Source organism: Macaca mulatta, chromosome 1 (genome assembly GCF_049350105.2).
Source record: "Macaca mulatta isolate MMU2019108-1 chromosome 1, T2T-MMU8v2.0, whole genome shotgun sequence".
NCBI lineage: Eukaryota > Metazoa > Chordata > Mammalia > Primates > Cercopithecidae > Macaca > Macaca mulatta.
Window position 1 is genome coordinate 197,070,472 of NC_133406.1, and position 27,811 is coordinate 197,098,282.

At 55.7% G+C, this 27,811-nt stretch overlaps 2 protein-coding genes across 51 annotated transcripts in view; one reads left to right on the forward strand and one right to left on the reverse strand.

Moving 5' to 3' along the window:
• Positions 1-27,811, forward strand: part of MED8 (mediator complex subunit 8) — a 417,118-nt gene that overhangs the window by 193,040 nt on the left and 196,267 nt on the right. The gene's annotated exons all lie outside the window — the stretch shown is intronic.
• PTPRF (protein tyrosine phosphatase receptor type F) overlaps positions 1-27,811 on the reverse strand; it is a 92,945-nt gene that overhangs the window by 25,763 nt on the left and 39,371 nt on the right. For 41 of the 50 annotated variants that reach the window (XM_077960287.1, XM_077960250.1, XM_077960277.1 and 38 more), the window contains 5 exons: positions 19,028-19,138; positions 8,811-9,080; positions 6,285-6,866; positions 5,890-6,026; positions 5,229-5,373 (listed from right to left, as the gene is read on the reverse strand). In XM_077960287.1, coding sequence (XP_077816413.1) covers positions 5,229-5,373; positions 5,890-6,026; positions 6,285-6,866; positions 8,811-9,080; positions 19,028-19,138 — 1,245 coding nt within the window. Of the gene's footprint in view, positions 1-5,228; positions 5,374-5,889; positions 6,027-6,284; positions 6,867-8,810; positions 9,081-19,012; positions 19,139-22,018; positions 22,037-27,811 lie in introns of all 50 variants that reach the window. The other 9 variants (XM_077960272.1, XM_077960275.1, XM_028834790.2 and 6 more) reach the window with 2 other exon arrangements.

A 27,811-nucleotide genomic window follows, 5' to 3' on the forward strand; every position in this document is an offset into this window, starting at 1 on the left:
CAATGACTGAGTCACAGTGGACTGGAGACTCACCCGGGCAGGCTACCCCTCAGGTGCTGAAATGGCCATCCCAGGGTCCCTCCAGGCAGGCTGCTGCCACTCTCGCCAAGGACGCCTGACTCCCTCTGACCTGCCTCCCTCTCTCTCCCTCCCTCTCTCACACACGCACGGTGATACACACACAGTATTGCACACACTGACTCTCACACAGCCTCACACACATAGTCTCTGTGCCTCTCCACACACAGCATCCCTCACAGTCTCAGTGCTTCACACACGCCTCTCACATAGTCACACACAGGGTGTCTCATACATATACTTGGAGTATCAGTGTCTCTCACACAGACTCACACATACACAGAGTATCACACACCCATAGCATCTTGGTGTCTCACACACGGCATCTGACACACAGTCTCTCACACAATGACTTCCAGTTCTGACAGAGCTTCGAGTTCTCTCACACGGGGTCTCTCCCACACATGTGCTGCCTCACACAAAACATACACGATATCAGATACACACAAGCACGTGGCCATCCCACCGCCACCCACACACACAGGTCACATATGGAGAACTGCTTCATGCCCACTGTGCCGCACAGTTCTGCCCTTCTGAGGAAGAGGGGCCGCAGTGGCCCTTTTGGCATAAGGCAGCCTTCACCTGTACCTGCCTGGAAATGGTCTCTTTGTCAGTGCCACAGGTAATCACCAACTGGAGACTGGACACGAAGGCCAATGGCCCCTGGGGTTTGGAGAAAAAGTACCCAACAGAGGTGCCCTCACTCAATAGCCTCCTTGGGAATTAGGAGGCAGACATGTGTCTCCTTGTGTCCAGTGATGTGTCCAGACTCCACGCCCACCGAGGACTCTGCTGAAATGCACAGGTTTCCTCTTCAAGTTCTGTCACCACCCCCTGCCATGAGGACTTCGGCAGCCCCCTGACCCACTGCCCCAGAGCCCCTCATCTCCAGGACTTTCTCCTCCCCTACACAGCTGTGGTTATGCCCTGGAGGCTGCCAGTACTGGGGATGGCCCTCCCTCCAGAATCACGGGCTCTAACATCCCCTCGCAGACCCTACCCCCTTGTCCTTGCTCAGTCACTCCAGGTCCCGGGCACTGTGCCTGCTCGCCAGCTCCTCGGGATGCCTGTCTGTCAACCTTGTCCTTCCTACCCTCCATGTTCAGCTTCCACAGTCCACCACCTACCACACTCTCACCAATATCGCACAGTCCCTCACCTCCTGATCTTTCCATGCTCCTTCCTGGCCTGTGCCAAGCGCTAGATGAATCCAACTCTCCCCCGCCTTCTCTACAGCAGCACTGGGGCAGGCTGGCGTCCTATGCACATGTCCCCAGAGGCCTCATCCTCCAGGACCCTTTATGCTACCTATTTCTGCCTCCTGCCTGGCTCGCTCTGCCACCTCACACAAAACACAGTCCCCCTCCTCCATGCTCCGCAGACCTCCAGCTCCCTTTTCCTGCCTCCTCTTGGCACATGACTATGTCTCCCACTCCGCAGAGAAGACTGGACTTTCACAGCAGCTCTCTCCCTCTCTTGCTACAACCCCCCACTCTACTTGCATCTGCAGTGATTCTCTCCTTTCCACCCATGGGAATGGAGAGTTGAGCCACCCTGTCCAAGGCTAAGCTCTCCCACCACCAATGCTGTGCCCCTTCTCTCCACCTCCCGAGGCTCCACCAGTTATCCCTTTTCCATGGTTTCTTTTTTTCCTACTGACTGTTTCCAATAGCATTTAAATATGCTTGAGATTTTCCCATCTTAAAAGAAAAATCTCAGCCCGGGTGCGGTGGCTCACGCCTGTAATCCCAGCACTTTGAGAGGCCAAGGCAGATGGATCACCTGAGGTCAGAAGTTCATATTCCTAGGCTGGTCAACATGGTGAAACCCCATCTCTACTAAAAATACAAAAATTAGCTGGGCATGGTGGTGGGCACACCTACAATCTCAGCTACTCGGGAGGCTGAGGCAGGAGAATCACCTGAATCCGGGAGGCGGACGGAGGTTGCAATGAGCCAAGATCGTGCCATTGTACTCCAGCCTGGGAGACGGAGCGACACTTTGTACTTTGTCTCAAAAAAAAAAAAAAAAAAAAGAAAGAAAGAAAAATCCCACCCTCAGCCCCACAGCCCTCTCTAGCCATAATGGTCCCCTCGTTCAGAGCTACACTTTCTGGCAACATCTGGGCTTGCTGCCTCCACATCCTCAGCACCCACACAGTCCTCATGAAACACCCACCAGCTTTCATCCTACCATGCACCAAGCTTCGTCTCCAGGGCCACTCCTCCACGTTGCTTGGTCCAACAGGTACTCCTGACCACTCAGCAGCATCTTGTCTACTTCTTGAAACTTTCTCTCCTTCCAATCTCCAAGTCGCTCCCCTCCCCTGATTTCCTCTCATCTGCAGTCTTTCTTCTCAGGGTCCTTCAGCTCCGGCCCAGCCCTGGATTCCCACAGCATGCTGAACTCTGCCATGTGGATGGCACATGGCATCTTGAACTTGGGTGTCTGAGACCAGCTGCAGTCTTCACACCTGCCTCTGCCCCATTTTCCATCCTGCGCCAGCACCACCCGCCTCCCAGGTTAACACACCAGAAACAAGATTCACCTCCATTTCCCTCCTCTCTGGGCCCCTATTCATAACCCATCACCGAGTCTGACCAGTCAGCATCCCTGACAGTTCTCAGATCCACCACCAACATCTCACCTGGGACACCATCTTTTCCCCGGACCGCTTCAAAGCCTCCTAACTGGTCTCTGCTTCCTCGCAGGCTGCCCTGTCCATTCTCACAGAGCAGCCAGAGTCAGCCCTCCTGCCTACCCTGTGTCCCCAAGGCCCTGCCATAGCTCCGGCAGCTACTGCAACCACACTGGCCTGCTGCTTACCCAGTGACCATAACCACGAGCCTTGCAGCTGGAGGGCCTTCAGGCAGACTCTCCCCAAGGCCTGTGTGCTCCCTGCTCCTGTTCATTTACTAGTTGGCTCCCACTCTTCCTTCAGGCCTTGGGGAAGTGTCACTTCCCCAAGGCAACCCTTTTTGACCCCTCAGATCAAAGGAGGTTTCATCATCTCTCCAACCTGTCTCTTCCATCCTACCTTTTCTTTTGAGACGGATTTTCACTCTTGCTGCCCAGGCAGGAGTGCAATGGCGCAATCTCGGCTCACCGTAACCTCCCCCTCCCAGTTCAAGCAATTCTCCTGCCTCAGCCTCCCGAGTAGCTGGGATTACAGTCATGTGGCACCATGCCCAGCTAATTTTGTATTTTTTAGTAGAGACGGAGCCTCTCTATGTTGGTCAGGCTGGTATCGAACTCCCGAGCTTAGATGATCTGCCCTCCTCGGACTCCCAACGTGCCAGGATTACAGGCGTGAGCCACCACGCCCGCTCTTCCATCCTACTTTACACAAATGTCATTAAAAGCTCATTTGGAGGTCAGGTGTGGTGGCTCATGCCTGTAATCCTGGCACTTTGGGAGCGCTCTGCGGAGGCCGAGGTGGGCGGATCACCTGAGGTCAGGAGTTAGAGACCAGCCTGGCCAACATGGTGAAACTGTCTTTACTAAAAATACAAAAATTAGCCAGGCGAGGTAGTGGTCGCCTGCAATCCCACCTACTAGGGAGGCTAACGCAGCAGCATCACTTGACCCCAGCAGGCAGAGGTTGCAGTGAGCCGAGATGATGCCATTGTTCTCCAGCCTGGGTGACAAGAGCAAAACTCCGTCTTGAAAAATAAAATAAAAAAGCTCATTTGGGTAATTACAGGTGCAATGTCTGTCTGCCCTGCTGGAATGCGGGATCCCCATGGGCAGACGCCATGTGTCTGGTCATGCTGCCAGCCCTGTACTGTGCATTGGGCCTGGCCCCCAGCTGGAGCACAGCAGGTGCTTCTGGAATGAATCCATGAACACAAGGTCACACACAGCCTCGTGACATCACTGGTACATGCACATTGTCCCACTTCATAAGAACCACTTCAGACACCGCCATGCTTATGGTCATCACATGGCCACATCAGATGTGGTCACCATCTCAATTCCACAATGCTACCCAGCCACAGTTACATCCGTGACACCCTATCACACAGAGCCTCACACAGCAGCTGACTGTGGCTGTGTGACCACACACAGGCCACCCAGCAGCAACCACAGAGTCACCCACACACTCAGTCTACTCTCTGGGGGCTACCGAGACCTACAAACACGGTCACAGGGTCAGGCCACAGAGTCACCCACAAAGACAAGGGTCATGCCCAAGATCCACCGACACACATACACACGTGCTGCACAGCCAGCTGGTCAGGTATGGTCACACTCACACTCATGGGCAATGCCACTCCCACAGCTGCAGCATCGGAGTCTCACACACGCAGAATATAGTAACACACAACACCAGAGTCATCACACACACAGCCTTGCAGACAGTCCCCTGCATGGCCACATGGTTACAATTCAATGCCCACGTGGGCAGGCTGGGTCACATGGCCGCATTTTCAGACCTGTCCCCAAGTGCAGTCAGCTGAGGGTGATCACATGACTCCCAGGTAACTTTTATTGGGGGTATGAGGAAGGGAATGTGGGTGATGGGGAAATGAGACGCGGGGCCATGGGGAGGAGAAACAGCCACCAAAGCAGGTCTGGGACGCAGCAGACCCACCAAGGATGGCCCATCAGCTAGTGTGACCAGCACAGAGTGGGGATGGAGATGAGGCACAGACACAAAACTTACCTGGGCAGCATGTGGGGCATGGGCGGGAGGAGGGGCAGGAGGCTGGGTAGGGAGCAGGGAGGGCAGCAGCCGCCTGGACTGGACAGATTGGGAGGCACTTACCTGGCCCTCTCCCGAGGCCCAAAATCAGAGCCCAGGCCAGAGTCCGGTTTGGCTAGCAGACCTGACCACCCACCCGCCTGGTTGAGGGGGAAGGGTGCGTGTGTGTGTGTGTGTGGTGTGGGTGTGGTGTGGGTGTGTGTGTGTGTGTGTGTGTGAGATCAGAGGCCAGGCCAGAGTCCGGTTTGGCTAGCAGACCTGACCAGCCTGGTTGAGGGGGAAGGGGGTGTGCATGTATGTGTGTGTGTGTGTGTGTGTGTGTGTGTCCCCAGTTTGGCTAGCACACCTGACCACCTACCCGCCTGATTGAGGGGGAAGTGTGTGTGTGTGTGTGTGTCCCCCACCCCAGGTGAAACAGGCAGTGGACTCGGGAGACACTTACTGGACTGTGCTGTGCGGGCCTCAATGGTGGGGGTGAAGACGCCCACCCCCATATCTGAGCGTGCAGCCAGCTGGAAGCGGTAGAGTGTGTCGGGCTTCAGGTCCTCTAGTGTGTAGGAGGAGGTTGGGTCGAAGGTCACCTTGTGCTGGAAGAGCAGGGAGCACTCACTGACAGCTCTGAGCTCAAAGGTCACTCAGAGGTTGTTCCCAACATGGGCTGCAATGTGACACCTCTGGACCCACCATGGCTCCAGGACTGGCTCCACACCATAAGGCCACATGGACCACACAAGCAACTCAGGGCTTAGCCCATGCCACAGGAGCCTCACAGACCACATGGGCCACGGGAGCCACCCGGGACACATGGCTTCTGGGGAACCTTTAAGGCTCTGCCAGTCATGTGAGCCACAGAGCCTAGGAAATTCAAGGCAGACCCTGGGGACTTTGCCCCCAGCAAAGAGTCATACAGCCTGTATGACTCCAGAACCATACAGGCTGTGCAGGCCACATGGCACGCATGCACCACCAAGCCTCCAGCAGAAACCTTACAGGCTGTGCCCACACAAGCCACAGAATCCAGAAAACACCCTCCTGGGGTTAAGCCCATTGCAGACCCTCAGGGACCAGGAGACCCCCTCAGCACTTCTCTGCCTGCTGCACACCTGTTGGTCTTCATCCTCTGCCACCCAGTACACCAGCTCATACATGATGATCCGCTCCTGAGGGGGCAGCAGCCACGAGAGCTGGATCCTGGTGTCCGACTCCACCTCGGCCTGGAAGTCCGCGGGCTGGGCAGGCACTGCAACACCCCACACCAGGCAGGTCAGCCTCATCTGCGTGAGGTCAGGAGCGCCCAGGGAGGAGGGGGCCGAGGAAGGCAGACCCTAATCTCACACCCTTATCCTATATCCCAACTGACCACACATCTATGGAATATGGCACCTTGATCCTCCCAACAGCCCCCAACCTCACAGCCAAGGGAAGGGGAGAGGTGCCGCCACAACCTCAGCCTCCCCTTCTCTGCTGTCAGCTGCCCAGCCAGCGTGCCCCCACCTACCTCCCTGCTGCGTCTTGACCTGGATGGTGGGGCTGGGAGGGCCGTCGCCCACAGCGGTGAAGGCAAGCACGCGCAGGCTGTAGGTGATGCCAGGCAGCAGGCTGCCCACGGTGGTGAGGAGCCCCGCGTCAGTGTTGTGCTTGTGCCAGGCACTCGGGGGGCGGCGGGAGTCCGGAGTATAGTAGACGCGGTATCCTCGTACCAGGCCGTTGGGCTCCTCAGGAGGCTCCCACTGCACCAGCATGGTGCTGGCGCTCAGCATGCGTGCCTGCACGCGGCGCGGTGGGCTGGAGGGCGCCTGTTCTCCTGTGCGTGCCCGCACTGCCTCGCTGGGCGGCCCTCGCCCGATGCTGTTCACCGCCAGCACGCGGAAGGCATATTCCGAGAAAGGACTGAGGCCGCCAATGCTGTAGCGGGTGGTGGCCACACCATCCACCTCCTGGAAGGGGCCCTCCGTGCCCGCTGCGCGGTACTGGATGCCATAGTAGGATATAGGCTCTGAGTTCCCAGAGTCCCAGGTGAGGGTGACACTGGTGGCAGTTGTCTCTGTCACCACAAGATCAATCGGAGGCTTCGGCAGAGCTGGAGACAAAGTGGGAGGCTCAAAGCTGCCCGAGGTCAAGATCCTTAGGAACCAACCCTATACTTGGGGATTATCCAGGATACCTGGTGGGGCCACCTGAGTGTGGCTGATACCCACAGCCTACCTTGAAAAATGTCCAGAAAAGCTTATGGTGACCTCTGAAGCCACACGTGGCCGACGGTGGCCAGGTGCCCCCGGGCCTTGGGTCATCTAGTATGTACACATATCAACTGTGGGACTCACTGGACCCTCCCATCAGTACACAAGACTCATCTAACAAACAGACCTGGAGGTGAGGTGACACCTGCAGTCCCATGTAGATGAAAGGCACCCAGACTGGGTAGCAGCTATCTGCCTCTGCAGGTCACCTGAGCCCACGTGGTGGAGAGTATGTGTAATAGGCAGGGGAAGGGGAGATATTTCCTTAGGGACTGGCCCAGAATTTTAGAAAGAGTGATGGGGCTGCTGGCCCCACAGACCCTGTGGCTTGGCTCAAATTGAAGTGGGAAGGCCCTGAGTCCACAATCATTCAACAAATAATTACAAGCACCCACTCAATGCCAGACACTGCGCTGGGGCTACAATGCCACACAGTCACATCCCTGCTCTCATGGAGTTTACACCTCAGTACGAGAGAGAATCAATACATGAGTCGATCGTACTCATGATTCTGGCAGGTGCAAGGACAGCAAGAATCAGGGTGCTGAGGTGGAGTAAGATCCAGGGAATCTCCTTGGATGGGGTGATGAGGGAAGGAAAGCATCATCGAGCTGAGGCCTGGAGGGGTATATGGAGCCAGTGACAGAAGGGGCCGGACAAGGAGCATGGCAGACGGAAAGCAGCGTGCGTCTGGGCAGCTGGCATGTGACAGGGTGGGAAGCCAGCGGCCCTGGGAGACCACAGTGAGGATCCTGATCTGTATCCTAAACCAACGGGAAGCCACTGGAAGGTGTTTCTCCCTTTCCCAAAAGGAAGTGACTTGATCCTGGATTACATTTTTTAATGATCACTCAAGTTGCAAAATAGATAATGGATCAGAGGCTGTTGACAATTGAAGTAGGGAGACCAGGAAGGAATCTTTTCTTTTTTCATAGGGTCTCACTGTCACTCAGGCTGGAATGCAGTGGTGTGATCATGGCTCACTGCATCACTGCAGCCTCATCCTCCCGGGCTCAAGCAATCCTCCTGTCTCAGCCTCCCAAGTAGCTGGGCCACAGCTGTGTGCCACCATGCACAGCTTTGAATTTTTTTATTGTAGAGATGGGGTCTCACTATGTTAACTGGGCTGGTCTCAAACTCCTGAGCTCAAGCAATCCTTCCAACTTGGCTTTCCAAAGCGCTAGGATTACAGGAATGGGCCACCGTGCCCGGCCAGAATCTGTTACATATATATAACATATGTATAATATGTGTGCCTGTCCCCAGGACAGAGAGAACCCACTTCCCCTACTATTTTACCACATCCTTCTTGCTGGGAAGCTATTACACCTGAAGTTCTGGTACTATATAGTGGTTAGGAGGGAGAGTTATGGATTCAGACCACACTGGGTTTAAGTTCCTACTCTGTCATTTATTTTTGTGTGACCCTGGGCAAGTGATACACCCTCTCTGTACCTCAGTTCCCTTATCTGAAAAATGGAAATAATAAGAGCACCTATCTCCCAGGGTAAAACAGAAAAAAACAAAAGAAACTGTGCTTGCTAGCATGCTGTCTGCCACCGAGAAACTCAATATGCCTTAACTATTATTGTTAAGCCGGCTAACAACGGAAATCCCTCCTTCCCTCCCTCTAAGGGCTGGAGGACCCCAGGGCAGGGACGCCCAGGAAAGGGTAAGAATCCCTCAGCCATGCCTGTGCCCATGGCAGTCAGCTCACATTCGCCCGCCACCAGGACCTCCCGGATGACAGGGAGGGTACTGGTCACAGCACCTGCCACACTCACCTTTCACTGTGACCTGGGCTGTGGCCTCGATCATGCCCAGTGAGGAGATAGCCACACAGGTGTAGTTGGCGGAGCGCACGACATTGCTGAGCTCCAGGACGTTGCGGCCGACTGGCATCTCATCCTCCTTGGTGAGCTCCTCGACCCCCATCATCCACTTCACGTAGGGCATGGGCGCACCCACTGCCACACATGTCAGGTTCACGCTGCCGCCTGGCATCACCTCCTGGCTGCTGGGTGGGATGGAGAAACGAGGAGCCACGCGGCGCACTGCAGGAGGAGGGAGAGAGGCACTCACAGGCCGGGCAGAACACACAGCTGCATGGAAGGGCAGGGGCCCCTCATCCAGGTAGCCCCTCTGGTCAGAGCCAAACCCACACTCAGAGACGGGAGGGGTGGCACCGCCGCACCCCAGCTCACCATCCACTCCCACCCCACCCACTTCCAGCCTAGAAGTGGCCCCCACACTCAGGGGCTGTCTGGAACACAATGTCTTACTCAATGAGAGATCTTGCAACCAATCTCCCCTTTTATAGCCTAGGAAGCTGAGGCCTGTCAGGAAGCTCCTGTCTGCCCAGGGTCACACAGGGACTCAGTACAAGGTCCAGGCCTGGTCAGGACCACAACCCAGGTTGTCCTCCAGGGCCCATCTCTGCCTGCTCCTGGCTGGGGCACCAGGGAGAGAAAGCAGGCCCTAGGGTGGAGGGTCCTCAGAGCATGGCTGGGCGGGGCAGAAGGTCAGTCCAGAGGGCCACAGCCACCTGCTGTGGAGTCACTGCCTCCACCTCCAGGCCATAGCCTGAGGGGAAGAAATAAGGTTAAGTGGCGGCGCCGCCTGCCAAGGTCTCAGCCATGCTCAGGGCACAATCTGGGAACCTAAGCAAAGGGGCTGCCCTGAGGAGGGCTGGGCAGGGGTCAGGGCAGGCCAGGGACGTGGTCCGCGGGCAGGATGGGCATGACGATGGCAGTAACATGATGAGGGCGCCGAACAGACGGCTTCCTGCGCCAACAGACAAGGGTCTCAAGGGGAGGGTGGCTGTGCCTGGCCACGACCTCCAGCCTTGGACTCCCCTGGCCAGAAGCTGTTCTGAGCTTCTCAGTCCAGGGTACAGCCTAGAACCACCCCCCTGAAGTTGTAAGCTTGGCACAGACACAGGAGCATGCAGAGGGAAGGAAGGTGACGAAACCCAGCCGTGGGCAGGCATGCCTGGCATGCAGATGGGCCATGCAGCTGGTGAGCAGAGGCCAAGGTGTGCCCTACACGGGCACTCTCACATGCAGGGCCAGAGGCAGCAGGCAGCAGGCTAGTCAGTACCCCAGAGCACTGCTGAGAGCACTGGTCTCTGAGGAACCTCGCTGGGGACCCCAGGCATGCAAAGACCCCACAGCACCACATCAGGAGCACCTCTACTACAAGCACCAGACTATGCTGCTCGCGCAGCCCCAAATCACAGAACCAGAGCTAGAAGCAACTGCAGAGACCACCCGGTCCAACGTCTGACCTCACTACACGGGGGTCAAAACTGAGGCCCAGAGATCAGACATTCAGCAAGTCACCAGGTCCTGTCAACAGGGTGGCCTAACATATCTTTCGAATCCATGTATTTCTCTCCAGATGCAGAAGCAACTGCCACTACTAAAGTCCAAGCCACCATCATCCTTCCCTGGGTTGCTGAAATGGGTTCTGCGTTGGTCCTCCTGCCTTGTTTTCCCCCGCTCCAATTCCTGCTCACCGGCTCTCCAGAAACAGCTGGCACAAATCTGATGCCACTCCCTGTTTAACAAGCTCCTGCATGGCTCCCAGTGACACCTCTGCCTAGCCTATGAGACCCTACCTAACTTAGCACTTGCTTCAACCCCTTCCACAGCCTGCCTTACTTCGGTGCTCCAGACAGAACCCAAACCCTGGCAGCCCCAGAGGAGGCCAGGCCTGACAGGTGCTGGTGGGCTGGATCTGTGTCCCCACGTTCACCCAGGGGATGAGAGTGTCTTGTAGACATTCAGGGCTCTGCCTTCTCCTCAAATCAATCAGCACTCCCATTGTCTTTAGGGAAACCACTTCTACCCCCATTCTTGGTACATGGGGCATGTGACCCAGATCTGACTATGGAGAAACAGCCTTTGGACTTCTGCAGAAACTATTAGAAAAGCAACCTTCTCTCTCTACTGACGTAACTAAGCTTAGAGCAGGTGGGGACGGCTTCTCCCAACACACAGGAAAAGCTGCTTGAGAACAAAGATGTCGACAGAGGAGAGGAGAGCCAGAAACAGACAGACAAATGCCTGGCCAACCTGTTTAAGTACCTGGATCTAGCCCTGCCCAACACCAAATCTACTACATTTTTCAGGTTTGTAACACAAGAGTTCCTTGTTTTGCTTACGCTGGTATAAGTGGGTTTCTGTCATCTGTTCTAGTGCCAAGAGTCTCTACCTAAACGATGACAGCATGTCACAGACACAGTTCTTGTGGCAGAACAGGTGGATCCCGGGGCATGGCTGGCAAGTGTCTCATGGCAACAAAGGATTCTCTGAGCATGCTCTCTAAATGGTCCAAGGTGAGAGCAGGAGGCTCAGCCAGGACCACCACCCAGCCTGGTGGTGTGTGCCCTCCCTCTGCTCTGGAGATGGGCCTCAGGGATGGGCACAGGCAGGCAGATCTGTTTGCAGATCAAGTCCAGGCCTGCCATGGAAGCAGGGTGGGGGCAGCACAGAGGAGCAGCCTTAGTGAACCAAATCTCTCCTGTCCTCTCAGCCAGTGGGCGCCCCGTCTCCTCCTCTTCATGGGAAGGGAAGCTATGCTTAAGCACCTACTAGGTGCAGGTTTCCACGCTGCAGATGCTATCACCTGCCAATTACAGTCAAGGGAACTGATTTAAAACCAAGCCACATGACCAAGTTTATATACGTAGTAGAAGTAGGTCTGTGTGATGAAAAACTGTCACCCTTCCGAGCCCTGGCTGACAGGCCTGAAAAAAAAAAACCCCAGAAGGCTCTGGGGAGAAGCATCAGAATTAACAGACGCTGGCAGGAGAGGACGCTGCTCCAGCGGGCATAAGGATGGGTTTAGACAGCCTGTGCCAGGGAGAGGTGATGACTGCAGGCTTGACCCCAGCCAGTGGTGGAATCATGGGGCCTAATCAGGTTGCTGGATACCAGGACGAAGAGCTCCAGCAGAAGGAAGTAGGTCCTTGGCCAATAAACCTTGGGCACCAACCTAGAAACTTGACTGGACTTTACCCCCAAATAGTCCCTGGAGGACAGGGTCTTCAGGCCAAAAGGCAGACCTCATGGACCAGCCCTGGAGGTCAGGCCAATGCCGTGAGCCACACCTTCTAAAGCCTCCAACTCCTGCCGCTGTCAGGAAATTGAGGCGCTTCAGGAACACAAAAGAGTTGTGTTTATTTTTTCCCTCCTAGATGCAGGTGGCAGGGAGAACTCTAGGGGCTAGGGATAAGCGTGAGAGGTCAATAGTGGCCTTTAGGGTCATCTGCAACACCAAGCAAGGGCCTCAGGGCCAGAAGCTCCTGGGCGCACCACCTACACTCTCACAAGGACACTGGGCTTCAGCCACGCAGACACTTCACTGCGACTGAGACATTTTCCACGTGAGGGAGGTCAGGGTATGTCTACAGAGGAAGGGTGGGGGAAACAGGCAAGGGAGAACCTCCTTGTATCCCAAGTGCCAACAGGGACCTGCAACCTAGACCTGCCCAGACAGCCACCCCCACGCCAACAGGCTGGAGTGGCTGGCATCTCATGCAGCAGCCCCTACCATCCTCCTCCCACTGCTGCAGGCACAAGGCCTCCAAAAAGGAGCAGACCTCACCCTGGACAGTCTATTGACAGAAGCAACAGCAGGGAAGGAAAAGCTGGAGCTGGGAAAAATGCACTTAGGGTCTAATCTTGGGCTCCAACAATGCCGGTCTATTACCGTTCCCTGTGCATCCTTAGTGCTGACATTTTATAGACAATTTCCAAAACAGGGCCCTGCCATTTCTGGATTATATTTCAGCTGTAACTTTTAAGTCTAATTATTTGCGCTGACAACCCCCTATAATAGGGCGGTGCGGCGCCCAGAGGCATCAGCATTCAGTGGAGTGACAGCCTAATCGCAGGGGGAGGCAGCCCCGCAATCTGCATTCACTCAGAGAAATTTCTCTGATGAAAATAACGCAACATTAAGGAGGGGATGAGGGGCAGGATCCACTGTATCAAGATAAAATAACTCTTTAATAAATAACCTTGTGGCTGCCGCAGAGCAGTAATTAAATGCCGGCATACCCGGCACACAGTTTTAAGTAAAGCTGGAAAAATGTAAGATGCAATTATCAGCACCAAACAAATTACTAGCCCGGCAAATCCCCCTGGAATATTTAGAAACTCATTTCTGCCTTTCCGCTAAATATTTGTGCATGTGCTTATTTTTGGCGGGACCATGGGGTAGGGTAGGGGTGGGATGGGGAAAGGGAGGGGATGAGGTACCAGGAGGGTAGAGGAGGGGGCATGGAAGGAGCCACTGTGGGCTGGTTGTCTCTGCTGATGACTGTTTTCTGAATGCGCTGGCAGATCTGCCCGGTCAGCAAAACGGTGTAACAGAAATGCCCCAGCACTCAGGAGTGCATATGGATGGATGCTCAGAGCTGACATCTGAGCCAAGGCTACAGCCCTCCTCTCGACTGGCTCCCTCACCCTCACAGAGGAAACTCGAGCCACAGAGGATGTGGCAGAGGGAACCGGGATGGCCTGGGTCTGTTCCCTGAGGCTCAGCCTGTCCTACATTTCTGTCCTGAACCCCCAAAACCCAGTGGACAGGTGAGTCTCCTCTGACCACACAAACCAAGTGATACATGAATGACCACTAGCCGCGGCTGCCAACCCCAGCATCATGGGTGGGGGTCTGGCTCCAAGGTGGGGCTGAAAACCAAGCCTCAAACAGGCCTGCTCTGGAATGGGCTCAAGGACAGTCTCCAGGAAACCCTTCCGAACTTGTGGCTGACTCAGGGCCACTTCCAGGCTCCCATATGGATCTTCCTAAGTTGCAGTTGACTGTTCAGTCACTCCAGGTAGAAGCAACTTGAGTCCGAATGCAAAGCACCAGGCTAAGGAATGTCAGTTAGCTGGCTGGTGGGCTAAATAAATTCCACCCTCAGACAGACACGGGAGCTAGCTGGGAAGCTTGGGCAGAGGGGCCTGGGGCAGGTAGGAGGATCTTAATTTGGATCCGGCTGGAGAAGGAAAAGACAACCTTATGGGAGACTTCCTCAGTGTGCCAAGATGACGCTACTCACCCTGCGCCATGGACACCAAGCTCCCTGAGGCAGACCAGGGCTGGCTACCCCATGGAGCCCTGGTGGGGGACCTGAGGGCCTCAAGGACAGGGTACACACTGCAGGACTTTTGCCCTGTGCTGCAGGATATTGGGAGGACAGCCTACTCTAGCCTCTTGCCTTACTGTCCCAGTGGTTTGGGCTGAGCCTGGGTCTCTAGGCGAGGAGGTGTTTGGGCCGAGCCTGGGTCTCTAGGCGAGGAGGGGTTTGGGCCGAGCCTGGGTCTCTAGGTGAGGAGGGGTTTGGACTGAGCCTGGGTCTCTAGGCGAGGAGGGGTTTGGACTGAGCCTGGGTCTCTAGGCGAGGAGGGGTTTGGGCTGAGCCTGGGTCTCTAGGCGAGGAGGGCGGTGAAAGGTCCTATAGGTGCACATAAAGCGCTACAGCTCTTACACCTCTCTCTGACCACAGCCCCCCACAACCATTCCTGAGCACCACCTGGATCAGACAGCTGGCCTGGCCTGGGTGCAAAGGTGGGGTGCAGTTTCATGCCATGCAGCATGCCCACCCCACCACCCTTGCAGGGGAACCAGGCTAAGGGGACATGCAGATATGTGGTGCACCAGGGACCCAAGCAGCAGGAACATGCAGGTCAGGGGCCTGCCCACCCACCCCTGGTCCTGCCTGCCCGCCGGCCCAAACAAGAGACTGGCAGGCAGGCACGGCGCAGCGAGCCTGAGGGAGCTGACCCAGCCCGCTGGGCCCTACTGACAGGCGCGTCCCATCGACGGGCGAACTGTAGATGGATAAGAAGTGAAAAGGACCAACCTTCTCGCTGATCTGAGAGATGAGAGTTTGGGTTGATGGCAGAGTGCGATGAAGATGAGGAGGGAATAAAAAAAAGACAAGGAGAAACACAGAGAGAGTAAAAACAGGCCAACCTTCATCTGCCCACACAGCACGGAGACGAGACGAGACTCCTGTGCCCCCTTGCACACACACATGCACACAGGTGCACACGAACCACATCGCTCACAAAAGACTCAGGACTCATGAAGGACATGGTGGACAGAGCTGAGGCCCGCCAGCAGGTGCCAGAGAGGCCGAGGGTGGGGCCGGGGCAGGTGGAAATGGGGCACAGGCAGGCCCCCATGCCTCACACGCACCCCACAGCTCAGACCCTATGGACTGGGCTCTGGGGTCAAGGCCCACCCAGCCCACAAACTTGCCAAGGTACACGAGCCACCAGAAACCACCCCCACACACGCCACCAGTGTGAGGAGCACGTCTGGGCACCTGTGGGGAGAAAGGCACTGTCCCTGTTTTAGACAGCTGTGGCCCTGCAGCCAGGTCCCTGGAGAGAAGGGGGAAAGCTGGTAGTCCTGGCACAGGTAGGCCAGGCTCTGAGGAGGGCAGGGCTCCACCCTGGCCCCAGCAGCTGTACACCCAGAGAGCTGTAGATGGAAGGAGAGAATGAGTCACTCAGGGAGAGTCAGGTGGTGACGGAGAAAGGCGCTGGCCCACCCAGCATGCCTGGGCCTGCTAGACTGTGGGCGGAGCTGTGGACAACTGTGAACAAAGTCAGATGTAACTGGATGACACATCCCCCCACAGTGCTATCTGGACAGCCGTAGAGGCTACTGACTAGCAAGTGATTCCTCTGTGCCTGGCAATGTGCCGGGTGCTTCACATGTACTGTCCCATTAAATGTAGCAGCCGCGTGGCCTCAGAGAGACACTGGGAGCCCTGAGAATTTGGGGGACAGAAGGGAGATGTGAGGGAGACACCGAAGCCAAGTCTGATAAGGAGACGAAGACTTGCGGCCAGTGGACACACAAGAGAGACAATGGCAGTAGGAAGCCGTCAGTAATTTCCTCCAGGTGACATGTGGCAACGTTTGTTTTGACTGAGGGGTGCTACTGGCATCTAGTGAGCAAGAGATGCTGCTAAACACCCTCCAATGTACAGGATGGCTCCTCACAACTAAGAATCATCCATACCAAAATGTCAACAGTGCTGCGGCTGAGAAACTCAGTGCTAGAGCCCACACCAACCCAACCGAGGCTCAGGAGCCTGCTATGGGAGGAAACCTCGAAGCCTCTCTGCTGGGAGATGGACAGGGTGCAGGCCAGCACTGGGGGTTCCTCCATAGCCATCCACTCGCAAGCAGGGCTCAGGAGGCAGAGCTGGTGGTCAGCCTGGTACAGGCTATGCCCAGGCCCTGGGGCTGAAGGGCCCCTAGTACTGCTGAGGGCAGAAGGCAGGGGTTTTGCCAGGCATGAGATGAGGAGCGGTGGGGGGCACCAGAGGCCAGGGACTCAGGGAGCAGGGCTTTTCAGGTGTGCGGAAGTCCTGTTGTCAGGACAGGAGGGCCTATCCTGGGCCTATGGGACAGGTTGCTCTTGGCAAAGCAGAGTGGCTATAGATTCAGTTAGGGTCTAGATGAGGCAGGTCCTAGGGACAGAGCTTAGAACTGGTCCTGAGACATCAGGGCCCACAGGAACGTTGTATGTGTGTGTGAGAGAGACAACAGAAGTCAGGCTTGGCTGTTTTAGAGTCCCTGACAAGTGGTGCTGGAACTAAAGGAACCCCCGTATTTCCTACCAAAAGGCATGTGGGGATGGAGCCAGAAGGGTAGATTCAGGAAGAGCTGGTAGGGGTAGGGGATGGGCCATGGCAGGAGCCAGTCAGGGCCCTGCCTGAGTCTACCATGTGTCAACAGGGAGCTCCACAGACAGCGATGCTCCAAGGGACTGCACATAAAAGCTCCCTGGGCAGTGACTGAGCTGCCAACTACAGCAGCTAAGCTCAGTCGATCTCCAAAGAGACCCACTGCTCTGCCTCCAGGGCTGGGGCCCGTGTAACAGTGACTTCCGAGAATGCTGGCTAGCCAAGAGGACAATGTTGGGGGGGGGGGTGTCCATCCACCTCTGGGCCTTCTCCTGCCTCAGCATTGCCTCCTGTAGCTGTGCCCTAGGAAATGTGCCCATAGGCCATGCCCTTGCAGCTGGCTTAGGTTTACAGTGGCTTTACTGGGCCTCCCTTCTCCCTGATACAGACAAAAGGCTTTCTTGCTGAGGCCTGGAACTGCCACTGTCTCAACCCTAGTCTTGGGAACAGAGCTCTAGAGAGCACAGCATTTGGGATAGTCAGGGTGGGAGGAGGCAGACCTTTGAGAAGAGTCATTCCAGCTGCTCCTCTGCTGGAGCAGACTCGCCAGCCCCCATGCCTGCCAGACACTCTGCCTGGGGCAGGGTGGGGCGAAGGCTGGGCCGCTTACAACTCTACACCTCTAGGCCATTTGGGAAGTTTTTGGGCTCCTGTTCCTGAAGACAGATGAGCTGACCTGAGGCCTGAACCTTGACGAGCAAGACACCTGACAGTAAGCTAGGGGACCTCCCATCCCATGCCCCCAACTCCCATGAAGCACTTTTAATAGTCTCTGAAGCACAATTTGCCCACCACGAATAGCTCCTCTGCAGCTCAACTGGCTACCAAATGGGTTGGCAGCCTGTGGCCTCTCCAGAAACACCCTCTCCATGACAGACAGCAACCCCTTGATAAGTGTATTTTGGTTGACAGCCTAATTGTCTCTGCTCTGAGTAAGCAAGTCTGACCACATGGCCCCAAAGAGTGGGACAGGCCACTGCCATCACCCGCTGAGTCCACTGGGTGGAGAGTCAGACGACATCCCTCAGGAGGCTGTGTTAAGCACTTGGCATGATGGAATCATCACTGCAAGGAGCCATATCCAGTTTCCTTCACAGATCCCTCGGGTGGAGACAGTTTAACTTTTTTTTTTTTTTTTTTTTTTTTTGAGATGGAGTCTCTCTCTATGGCCAAGCTGGAGTGCAGTGGCGCAATCTCGGCTCACTGCAACCTCTGGTTCAAGTGATTTTCCTGCCTCAGCCTCCCGAGTAGCTGGGATTACAGGCACCCGCCACCACGCCCAGCTAATTGTTGTATTTTTAGTAGAGACGGGGTTTCACCACGTTGGCCAGGATGGTCTCGATCTTCTGACCTCGTGATCCGCCTGCCTCAGCCTCCCAAAGTGCTGGGATTACAGGCATGAGCCACCACACCCGGCCGACAGTTTAACTTTTAATGACATCCATCTGTGCAGGAGGGCTAGGTGAGGGGACAGTGTGAGGGTAGAAGGGGCTTTCAGGGCCCCTCCTGGGCACATGTATACCAGACCCAGTGTGTTCTCAGGAAAGGGTAAGGTGGCCAGCTTTAGTCACCCTTAGGCTGTGAACATAGCAGAGACTGGAAACCCCAAAACAGTCCCCGGGCTCCTCTCTGCTGGGAACTTGGACTTCCAGAAAGCACACTGTCCACTCGCTTCCAGCAATGAACACCTGGAACACACCAGGTGCTCACCCGAGGCAACATAACCATAGGGGCTCACAGCTGAACACAAGGGTTCCTCCAGGAAGGCCCCAGGCAGACCTGGCCAGAGGACAGGCTCACCTGGCCTGGTCCATTCCTGAGGCTTGACTACCACAAAGCCCAGAGCCACGGTGGTTCTGGAGCCCACCGTGCTGCGGCAGGCAGGAGGATGTACTGAAGGAAAGCCAGGCCAGGTATGCATGCATTTACACACAGATAAGTGTGCCTGTGTGTGCACACACACATGCACATACACCAAGAAGTCTGCTTGGATGGCTCCAAACTCCCATGAGGCTCTGGGCCCATGCGGCAGGACCTACAAGAGATACAAATGCTCCCCAGAGTGGCTGCTTCCCCGTGGGCCTGCAGGGAAGGAAGGCAAAGTAGTGGCAGATGCCGGGAGCCTGCCCAGTGGGAGCTGCTGCTGCAGAAAGAAGCAGGAAGAAGAGAATGGGCCCGTGGCAGTCCCTTGTGTGTCTGCACCAAGGGCTCTGGGCAGAGAGCCTGGCAGGTGCAGCACAGCTCCGTGTGGTGACAGGGGCCAGGCACTGCCCGAGTCCTTACCTCGTACATACAGGTTCGCAGGGGCTGAGTAACGTGTGCCTGCCGAGTTGGTCGCCACACACTCGTACTTGCCTTGGTCGGATTCCTCACTGCTCTCTATCTGCAAGGCACCTGTGGGGACACGAAGCAAGAGGTCAGGTAGGGCCCATGTCGAGTGTGGCCTGGAACACGGTGAGAGGTCTCGACAGCGTCTGTGGCTGATGTTGACCAGATGTCGAAGCTCATCCAGGCCACACCCTGGCACCCCTGCTGCTTCCAGGAAGTTCTCCCTGATGAGCCCAGTGGCCTCCTGGCTAGAACCAAGGGTTGTGTTTTGGAGCACAATCTCATGCTCCCCACAGTCCAGCAAGACCCGTCTTTGCTCTGCCAGGGACTGTACTCCAACCCCCAGCTCCACTCAGTTTCCACCACACTCTTGCCAGTACTGAAGCCTGTTTCCCAATCAACATCCCCGTTAGTGTTCCCGGCCCCGCAGCCCCGCTAGGCCAGTCAGAGCCAGGTGTGGGAGCAGCCTGCAGAATGGCGGGCCTGGGATTCGCAAGCACACCATGCCCTCACTGCGCTGGAGCTTGAGAATTTGCCGCCCACCAGGAAAGAATGGGCTTGCCCTGGGGGCCTGATGCCCAGCAGCCTCTGCTCCCAGCACCATCTTCCCCTCCTACTCCACCCCCTCCCCACCAGCCCCACCCATTCCGGCTCCTCTCCTCAGCCTGGTCCTGCTAAAGTGCTTCGACCCACCACGGCTCCTGCATAATTCAGGAGGCTAATGGAGGTTGGAGCTCCCACTCGGGCCAGTGCCCTGAGGGGCTGCTCTGGCCGCAGACGGACAGACAGGAGCCAGGGTTGGGGTGGGTAGCAAAAGGACCCTCAGAAAGGGTGGAGGAATCTTGGGCTTGAGGCCAGTTCTGACAGGTCCTGGCAGGGGAGGCCAAGGCAGAGCGGCAGGGTGGGGGCGGACCCACTCGACTTGGCCATCCCCTGGCCCCATCAATAAACACTTGAAAAAACTGCTTGTGAAAGCACACTGGGCAAGCTGTCTGTGACAGAAACACCCCCGGGCACAGGCAGCACACCCCTCCCTAGAACAATCCAACAGACAATTACACCCACACAGGACGGTCCAACAGTTAAGAACCCCCACAGGACACAGTCTGACAAAACCACCTCCTGCACAGAACAGCCAGCCTGACCTGACAGTCCCCACCTTCCCAGGGCCCAGGTTGATGGACAATCACACCCACACAGGACACGGACAGAAGCTGCCGGGCCCCCCTTGCCTGGACTGGACAGGAGCCAGAGGAAGAGTTCCAAGTCATGCTCTCACGGCTGGGGTCCAAAGGGGGACCACCCTGGGTCTGATAGCCCACCTATAGCCCCCTCACTGCCTGATATCCCTCTTCCACCATCTAACCCAGGGCAGCAGGAGGGGCTGGGGACCCCCAGGGGGCTGGGAGCTGGAGGTGAAGGAAGAGGGGAGGCCACCAATGCAGGATGCAGGACCAGCCTGCCTCTGTGGTGCTGGCCTCAGCCCTCCCCACCAGGTGCCAGGGAGCACCAGGGCCCAGTGCACATGCCAAATACCATCTCCTTCAAGAGCAGCCCTGAAGGGCACCCAACAGGTCATGCTGATGGGATGGACGGACACTGTTACAGAAAACGTTCATTCAGGCAGGTGTGGTTCAGGCCCGAGGGGTCGAGGCTGCCCTAAGGTCACCTCAGTGAGGCAGGGGGTGTGGGTGGGGTGGGGGAGACCTGGTGGCTGGTGCCACAGGCTTGAAGCAGAAAGTGTTGCCTGGGTGGAATTTCTGACCCAGAAAACAGGAGGTTCCTCTGCAACAAGAGCCTGAGAGTGGTCAGGGGGCCTAACAGAGACCGGGTGCCTATTTGCATACAGAATCCCCCAAACCTGGAACCAACACCAGGACCCAGCAGCAGGGACAGCAAAGAGTCAGCACAGGCTGAGCAGATGGGCAGGGGGATTGGGGGGCTGCCAGGTGAAGCAAGAGCCAGCCTCAGGGTGATGGGCAAGATACCACCCAGGAAGGCAGCTGCTCTTCCCTGAGACCATCCTGGTCTTGAGCTCTGAAGGTCTAGACGTGCCCACAGACACTGAGAGAACTGGGGAGAAAATGATGTGAATAGACAAGCCACCATTTTACAGGTGTCTGCTCTGCGCCCGACCCTACACATCCTCCTCTCCTCTAATTCTCATGACCCTGTGCGGCAGGTGGCCATGCCCCAATTTAAAGAGGAAACACACTTCTGAGAGATGAACTGAGTTTCTGAAGATCACACAGGTGGTAAGTCAGACTTGAACCCGGATCTTCCTGAGTCCAGAATCTGTGCTTTTAACTCTTAGGCTGCAGGGCTCTGCTGCATGGAGGGGACTTCGAGCTGACAGGCCAGGTGATAGAGTTATGCACGAGCCTGTTTACCTCCCTGTTGTCATCCCAGCACCTACACGGAAGTCTTAAGTGAACGTTCCTCCTAATCCTTGCCGGGCTGAAGGGATGATCCTCATTCTACTACAGTACAGAGCCAGGATACTAAAGGGAAAGTCAAGTAATAACTGAGGTCCCCCCAAAAGAGGAGACTGTCAAGAGAAAAGGCAAGGCTTGGTCATGCTCCTCAACCTTACAGGAAGCTTTTCTGTCTAGGGAAGTCTGGGGATAGGCTAAGTTTCACAGCAGGAGCTGATGGGGTCCCTTCTGTGGGGATGGCCTGGAAGGCCTGGGCAGCAGGGCTTGCCGTCCAGGACGGGGCTCGGCGAGTATCTTCACAATTCAGACTTGCAATGGATGAGTCCACAGGAGGGAATGACTGAGAGTGGATGTGTGTAGTGGCCGGTGGTGTTGGGGGTGCTGGAGCTGGAGATGAGGAGGCTGAAGAGGTTGGGATGGGGATGGGGAGGTGACACACTGGACGGGATGGAGTGGAGGTGACGGCAGTGGCAAGGCGTGGTGTGGCGAGAGGCACGGACAGCATTCTTACCTCTGATTGGTGAACCACCTGGCGAGGTAATTTGAATGCAAATAAGATCAGAGAGAAGCATTAGTACAATAGGAAGGAAAGCCACACAAAGCCAAATCAGGTAAAATAAAACACAAGAAAAGACCTTAAATACATGGAGAAATTGAGGCCTGAGTTAGGCCGACGCGGACGATGTGTGAGCAAGCACCAGGCAGAGCCAGGCTCAGTGTGGGTGAAGCTGTGTCCCAGGTCACTGGCTCTGCTCTGGGGACGAGGAGGGGGCTCAGTGGGGCTGGGGGTGACGAGAATCAGGGAGGTGAGTCAGGACTCCTGCAGACCACACTGGCTGGGGCCAATGTAGGGGGAAGGTGAAGAAAAGAGGTAGCAACCCCACCCCACAGGGCCACCCAAATCCCACCGGTGGGTAAGATTCCAAAACAAAGCACTTACCAAAACAAAGCCTGGTGTTAAGGCAGACAGGACAGAGGCTAAAGGGAGGGCTTGTCATGGGCTACTAGCACACTGGGCCTCCCATAACACGCAGCCCAGCCCAGCGGAAAGGGCGGCAGGACTCAGCAAACTCACAGCCCAGAGGCGGAGTCCATAGAAAGCCCACTCAACCCCGCTAAAATCTGGGGGACTACTGAACTTTCCCCCTTTGGCCTGGCTGGCGAGAGGCAGAGATCAGTGCCCAACCCTTGCCTGTCTGGCACCTCATAACCCTGAGGGTTGGTAACCCAGAGGGCCAGGCGCTCACCCTCCATATCCAGGCCTATTAGGAAATCTGAGCAGGTTTCATCCCCAACAGGTACCTTCTCTGAGGCTCAAGCCCCCTGTGCAACCACTGCCTCCCCCAGAGGAGTGAGGAGCCCATAGATGGGCCCAGGTCCAGCTGTATCTACCCTGCCCTGCTGCTCGCTTCCTGTCCACATCTGGGGATTGGGGAGTGTGCAGAAAAACCAACGCCAATCCCTGTTTCAGGGGACTTGACAACAGCACCTAGAGGAATTCTTCATCTATAAATTCAAAGAGAAAACAGAGGCCGACAGACATTCAGGGAACTACCCAAAGCCCAAGGTCACACCAGCTTCTAAGTCAAGCAGAAGGACTTGGCAAGGTCCATCTAACTCACAGCCTGCCCACGGGATGAGGCTGCCAGTCTTGCAGATGCAGAAGCAGGGGAGTGGGCAAAGGCTGGGACCTGGGAGTGAGGGTTATGTGGGAAGAATCCACACAGTGATTCTCTCTTTCCAAGAGACCCTTTTGGGAGGTCCACAAGGTCAAAACTGTTTTCATAATACTAAGAAATTATTCGCTTTATGCACTTTCTCTCATGAACATAGAGCTTTTCAGAGGCTAATGACATGTGCCATCACAATTGACCTAACGCACAAGTGGCTACGAAATCCAGCTGCCTTCTACTAAGCCCCAAATCAAAGAGATTCGTAATAAGGGTAAAACAATGTTGTCCCTCTCGGTAAATTTTTTGTTTTAAAAAATATAATTATTTTCCCTTAAAAATGTTATTTATGCTAATATATCATGGGGTTTTATTATTTTAAAATGGATTAACAAATATTTTAAAATAATCTCAATCTTAATACCTAATATGGTAAACATCAATAGAAATAACCCACACAACAGCTGGGTACGGAGGCTCACCCCTGTAATCCCAGCACTTTGGGAGGCCGAGGCAGGCGGATCACCTAAGGTCGGGAGTTCAAGACCAGCCTGATCAAAGTGGAGAAACCCCGTCTCTACTAAAAATACAAAATTACCCAGTTGTGGTGACTCATGCCTGTAATCCCAGCTACTCAGGAGGCTGAGGCAGGAGAATCGCTTGAATCTGGGAGGCAGAGGTTGCGGGGAGTCGAGATTGCACCACTGCCTGGGCAATAAGAGCACAACTCCATCTCAAAAAAAAAGAAAAAAAAAAAAAAAAAAAAAAGAACCCACACAAACAAGAGCTCTTTGAAGTTCTCTGATATTTACAAGCAGAGGTCCTGAGACCAAAAAGTTGACAATGCTGATCTCCTGTCATCCAAGCCAGGGCTTGGTGGGGGGTGGGAGCAGTGGATGTGGTCCAGGACTGGCACCCCTCACTCCTGGCCTCAGCTCTTCCAGAACCTAACCTGTTCTGAAAGAACCTAACAGTAATTTCCCCACCAAACAGAGAATCTGCCTTTTCCATTTCACAAGACGGGTGTGAGGGACTGAAGGGGCCCAGGAGTCAGCATCCCTAGGGGTGTACTCGTGCCCGAGAGGTGCCAGGGAACTCTGGGCCAAAGGGAAATTGTGAGCATGCACTGGCAGTGTGCCCTCCTGGCAGGCCCCGCAGATGGTGAAGCAGAGTGGGGTGGGGACAGGTTCTTCCAGCCAGAGCTGGGGCCAGCCAGCAGGGTGAGGGGCTGCAAGCCCTCTGTGTCCCACCCGCGAGCCTCCTCTGCAGCCACAGGCTGCATCTCTTCTTAAGACCCTCAGGTTTTGCCTCAGGGTGCTGGGGGTGGGGAAGAGACTGCTCTCTGGATGAGCACATGGACTCAGTGAGTTAGGCTGTCCTCTACGACAAAGGATGGCAGCTCGTATGTTCAGGCCACAGCAGGAGTGCGGGAATCCCCTCAAGCCCTGTCCAGGCTCGGCACAGCCTGCAGGCCAACAGCTCCTCTCAGAACCCAGCAGAGGCTCCAAGCCCCTGCTCACAACTCCATTTCCACTCTATAAGCTTGCTCCTGTTCCTCCTGGGCCTACCCCAGTCTCAAGTTCCAATTCTCCAGGAGGCGGTTTTGGCAGCATGTCATGTCACTACAGAGAAGAAAAGGCCTGCTGAGCAGAGCTCACATCTAGGCAGTGCATGCTGTCAGCTACCTCCTGCCCAGCTCCTGCTTGGGGGAGAGGGGGTCATGCCCTGGTTAGATGTGCTGTGGCTCAGGTCGCAGATGGTGGAAGACTTCTGGGTACTGGTCAGTGGGGGCCTGGGGTCTGGAGAATCTGGGAATGTGCAGCACTGAAGCCCCAGCAGGGTCCAGTTGCTCCTCAGGGCCCCAGGTTTGCTATTGTGATAATAGGTCCTGGGGTGATCTCACAGGGGAGCTCCTAGGACGAGTCTTGATGCGTGACCCCAAGTGACTCCCTTAAATCAGCTGTGAAGTGGGCACGGTAATCACGGTCTGTCCTACTTCACAGAGCTGCAAGAGAATCAGCTGCAACAAAAGGGGGGAAAGCTCTGTTGTAAACTGTCGGTGATGCGTAAACCGTGAAGGTCCCTGTAAACAGCTGAGTGCTCACAGGCCTGAGTCCACTCCATGAAGGGTTGTCCCTGAAAAATGTGCACGGAATAGCCTCAGCACCCTTCTAAATGGTAATGGGATAAGGCCAGCAGCAACTGAGGCCAACAATCCCAGGCCAGGTCAGGCAGGGAGGGGAGAGAGCCCAGTTATTACTGCAAAGGTGGGATGGTAGAGGCCCCTTAGGTGCCTTCTGGCTCCACCCCAGGAGCTGGACCCTAGGCCCATGACCCTGAGGTCACAACTTCCAGGTGGCAGAAAAAGAAACAAGGAAGTCTTCCTTGGACCCGGGAAAGCAGGAGGAGGAGTGAACATTAGAGCAGATATTAGCCTACAGGGACAAGTGCCAAAGGTCAAGTTCATGAAATCATTCACTTGACGAGGGCTCAGAGAAGACCTGTCCCACAGCTGAGCTCACCAAGTGTGATCAGACCCAGGTCCTCTCTGCAAGGCCTAGCTGAGCAGAACTGGAGCCAGATGGTGACAATGTAAAGCAAGGTGAGGTCTGAGGAAGCGGCCAGAGGCTGGGCAGGGTGGAGGCTTTCAAGTGGAGCAGCCGGAAGGTGGGCAGAGGGCCGGAGGTGGGCAAGGACCAAGGACAGGTCAGCACAGCTCTGTGTTAGGACGGTCAAGGGCATAGAAAGGAGAAAGAGCTCCATGAAGCCCTTACCAGAGGCCAGCCCACCAACTCAAGTTTTGACTGCTATTGACTCACTCACTGCTTACTGTAACTCCTTTTCAAACATGAGAAAACTAACACACGAAAAAGTTAAACGACCAACACCAGAGAGCTGGTAAGTGGTGTAGCCAGTACCCGATGAGACATGGGCAGGTGAAGACCGAGAAGGGCCCTCCAAGCCTTGTTCGGGAGCGTCACTTGACCAGGTAGGCAAGGAGACACCACTGAGGTGGTGAGAGCACAGGAAGGATATGAGCAGCAAACCTGACCTGCAGGACGATGGATTCTCGGGAGGGCCTGGAGGCAGGGAAAGCAGTATCTGGTGCCTAGGATAGGACTGACGCAGTAGGAGGGGAGAAGGGGGCCAATTTGAGAGCCACAAGGGTGATACATTTGAGAGCTCTCAAATCAAACCAACTTGAGACCCATGTTCCTTAGGTTGGGGGGTGCCACTTACGGAAAGAGGGTATGGCTGTCTGGCAGGAAGGTCACACTCATCACTGGTCAGGGAGACCAGAAGGCAGGTTGATTTTTGGATCCAGAGCTCAGGTAAGAGGTTTGGGCTGGAAAGACTGAAGCTAGAGTTGCAGGTGAGGAGATGGCAGTTGGAGCTTTAGGAGGGGTGAGCTCTTCCAGGGCAAGGCTGTGTCCATGGGGCAAGGGCAGGGCTCCTAGGCTCCTTGGTGGAAGGGAAGATGCTGCTGCAGGGAAGGGGTGCTAGGAAGAGGGAAGTCGCAAGAGACAGAGTCCTGGAAGGCTAGGGAAAATGGGAGTGTGGTTGGGAAGGAGGGAGAAATGTTAGCTGCTGCCGAGAGGACAAGGAGGATGGGGTCTGAGTGGCATCCAGTGGAGTGACAGGCAAGGAAGGGGTGGCCCAGGGCCGGGCACCCCAAGCACTATATAAATGCTAGATGAACCAACGTGTGAGAGAGCCTTCCCAGAGCTGCTGCCAGACAAGTCCATGTGGTTCCGTGGAGGGGCCCAGGCCTGCAGGGAGGAGTGTCTGGTTGCTTGGGGAGCCTGCCTGGGGGAACTGTGAGAAAACGCAGAGGAGCCGAACCGTGCCGGCCGCTGTGCTGCGCTGGGCAGCGGCCACAAACACTGCCGGCCGTTTGCTGCCTTGATTATGGCTGTTTTAATTAACTGCGCTACAGCTGCCTCCATCTTGTTGAGTTTTAATTAAATTAAATGAGCTAACACTTCGTGGGCTGTCTCAGGCGGCCGTGGCTGGGGCCAGAATCTTGCCCTGCTGGGAAGCTTGTCTCTCCCTCCTCCTGCAGGTCACCAAGGGGCTGTGAGCCTGGTGGGAATTGATGGGGAGGGGCTGGTATCCCAGGGAGTGGGAGGGCACCTCTGAAGCCTGCAGGCCCCTAAAAGGGGCAAGAGTCATGTCCTCCTTTTCAGCATTGACATCACAGCTGACAGGCAGCGGGGGCTCTGGCCGGCACTGGCCATCCTGCCCGAGACCCACCATCCCATAGCTAGCAGGAGAGCTTCTGAAGCAAAGACTATTGGTCCAGGCTGTGCTGGCAGCAGATGCAGAATGCAGCCAAGCTGAATCTGAGCCTCTTTTCCCGCCTGCTCTGCTCCCACAAAAACTGAATCAATTATCCTGGCGGGAGCCTCACAGGCAGATCGATCAATGGGGCGACACCTCCTTCCTGCACGATGGCATCCTTGCTCCCAGGGCTCCGAGCTGGCTCAACAGAGACATCCAGAGGAGACAGGTGGCTCTGGTAGTCGAGGGACAACAGCAAGTCCCCTTAGTTACAGGCCCCTGAGGTCCAGCCTTTTGAGTCCTGATGAATCAGGCACCTTTGGCCTCTTTTCCCAGCTAAGCCCTGCCATCTG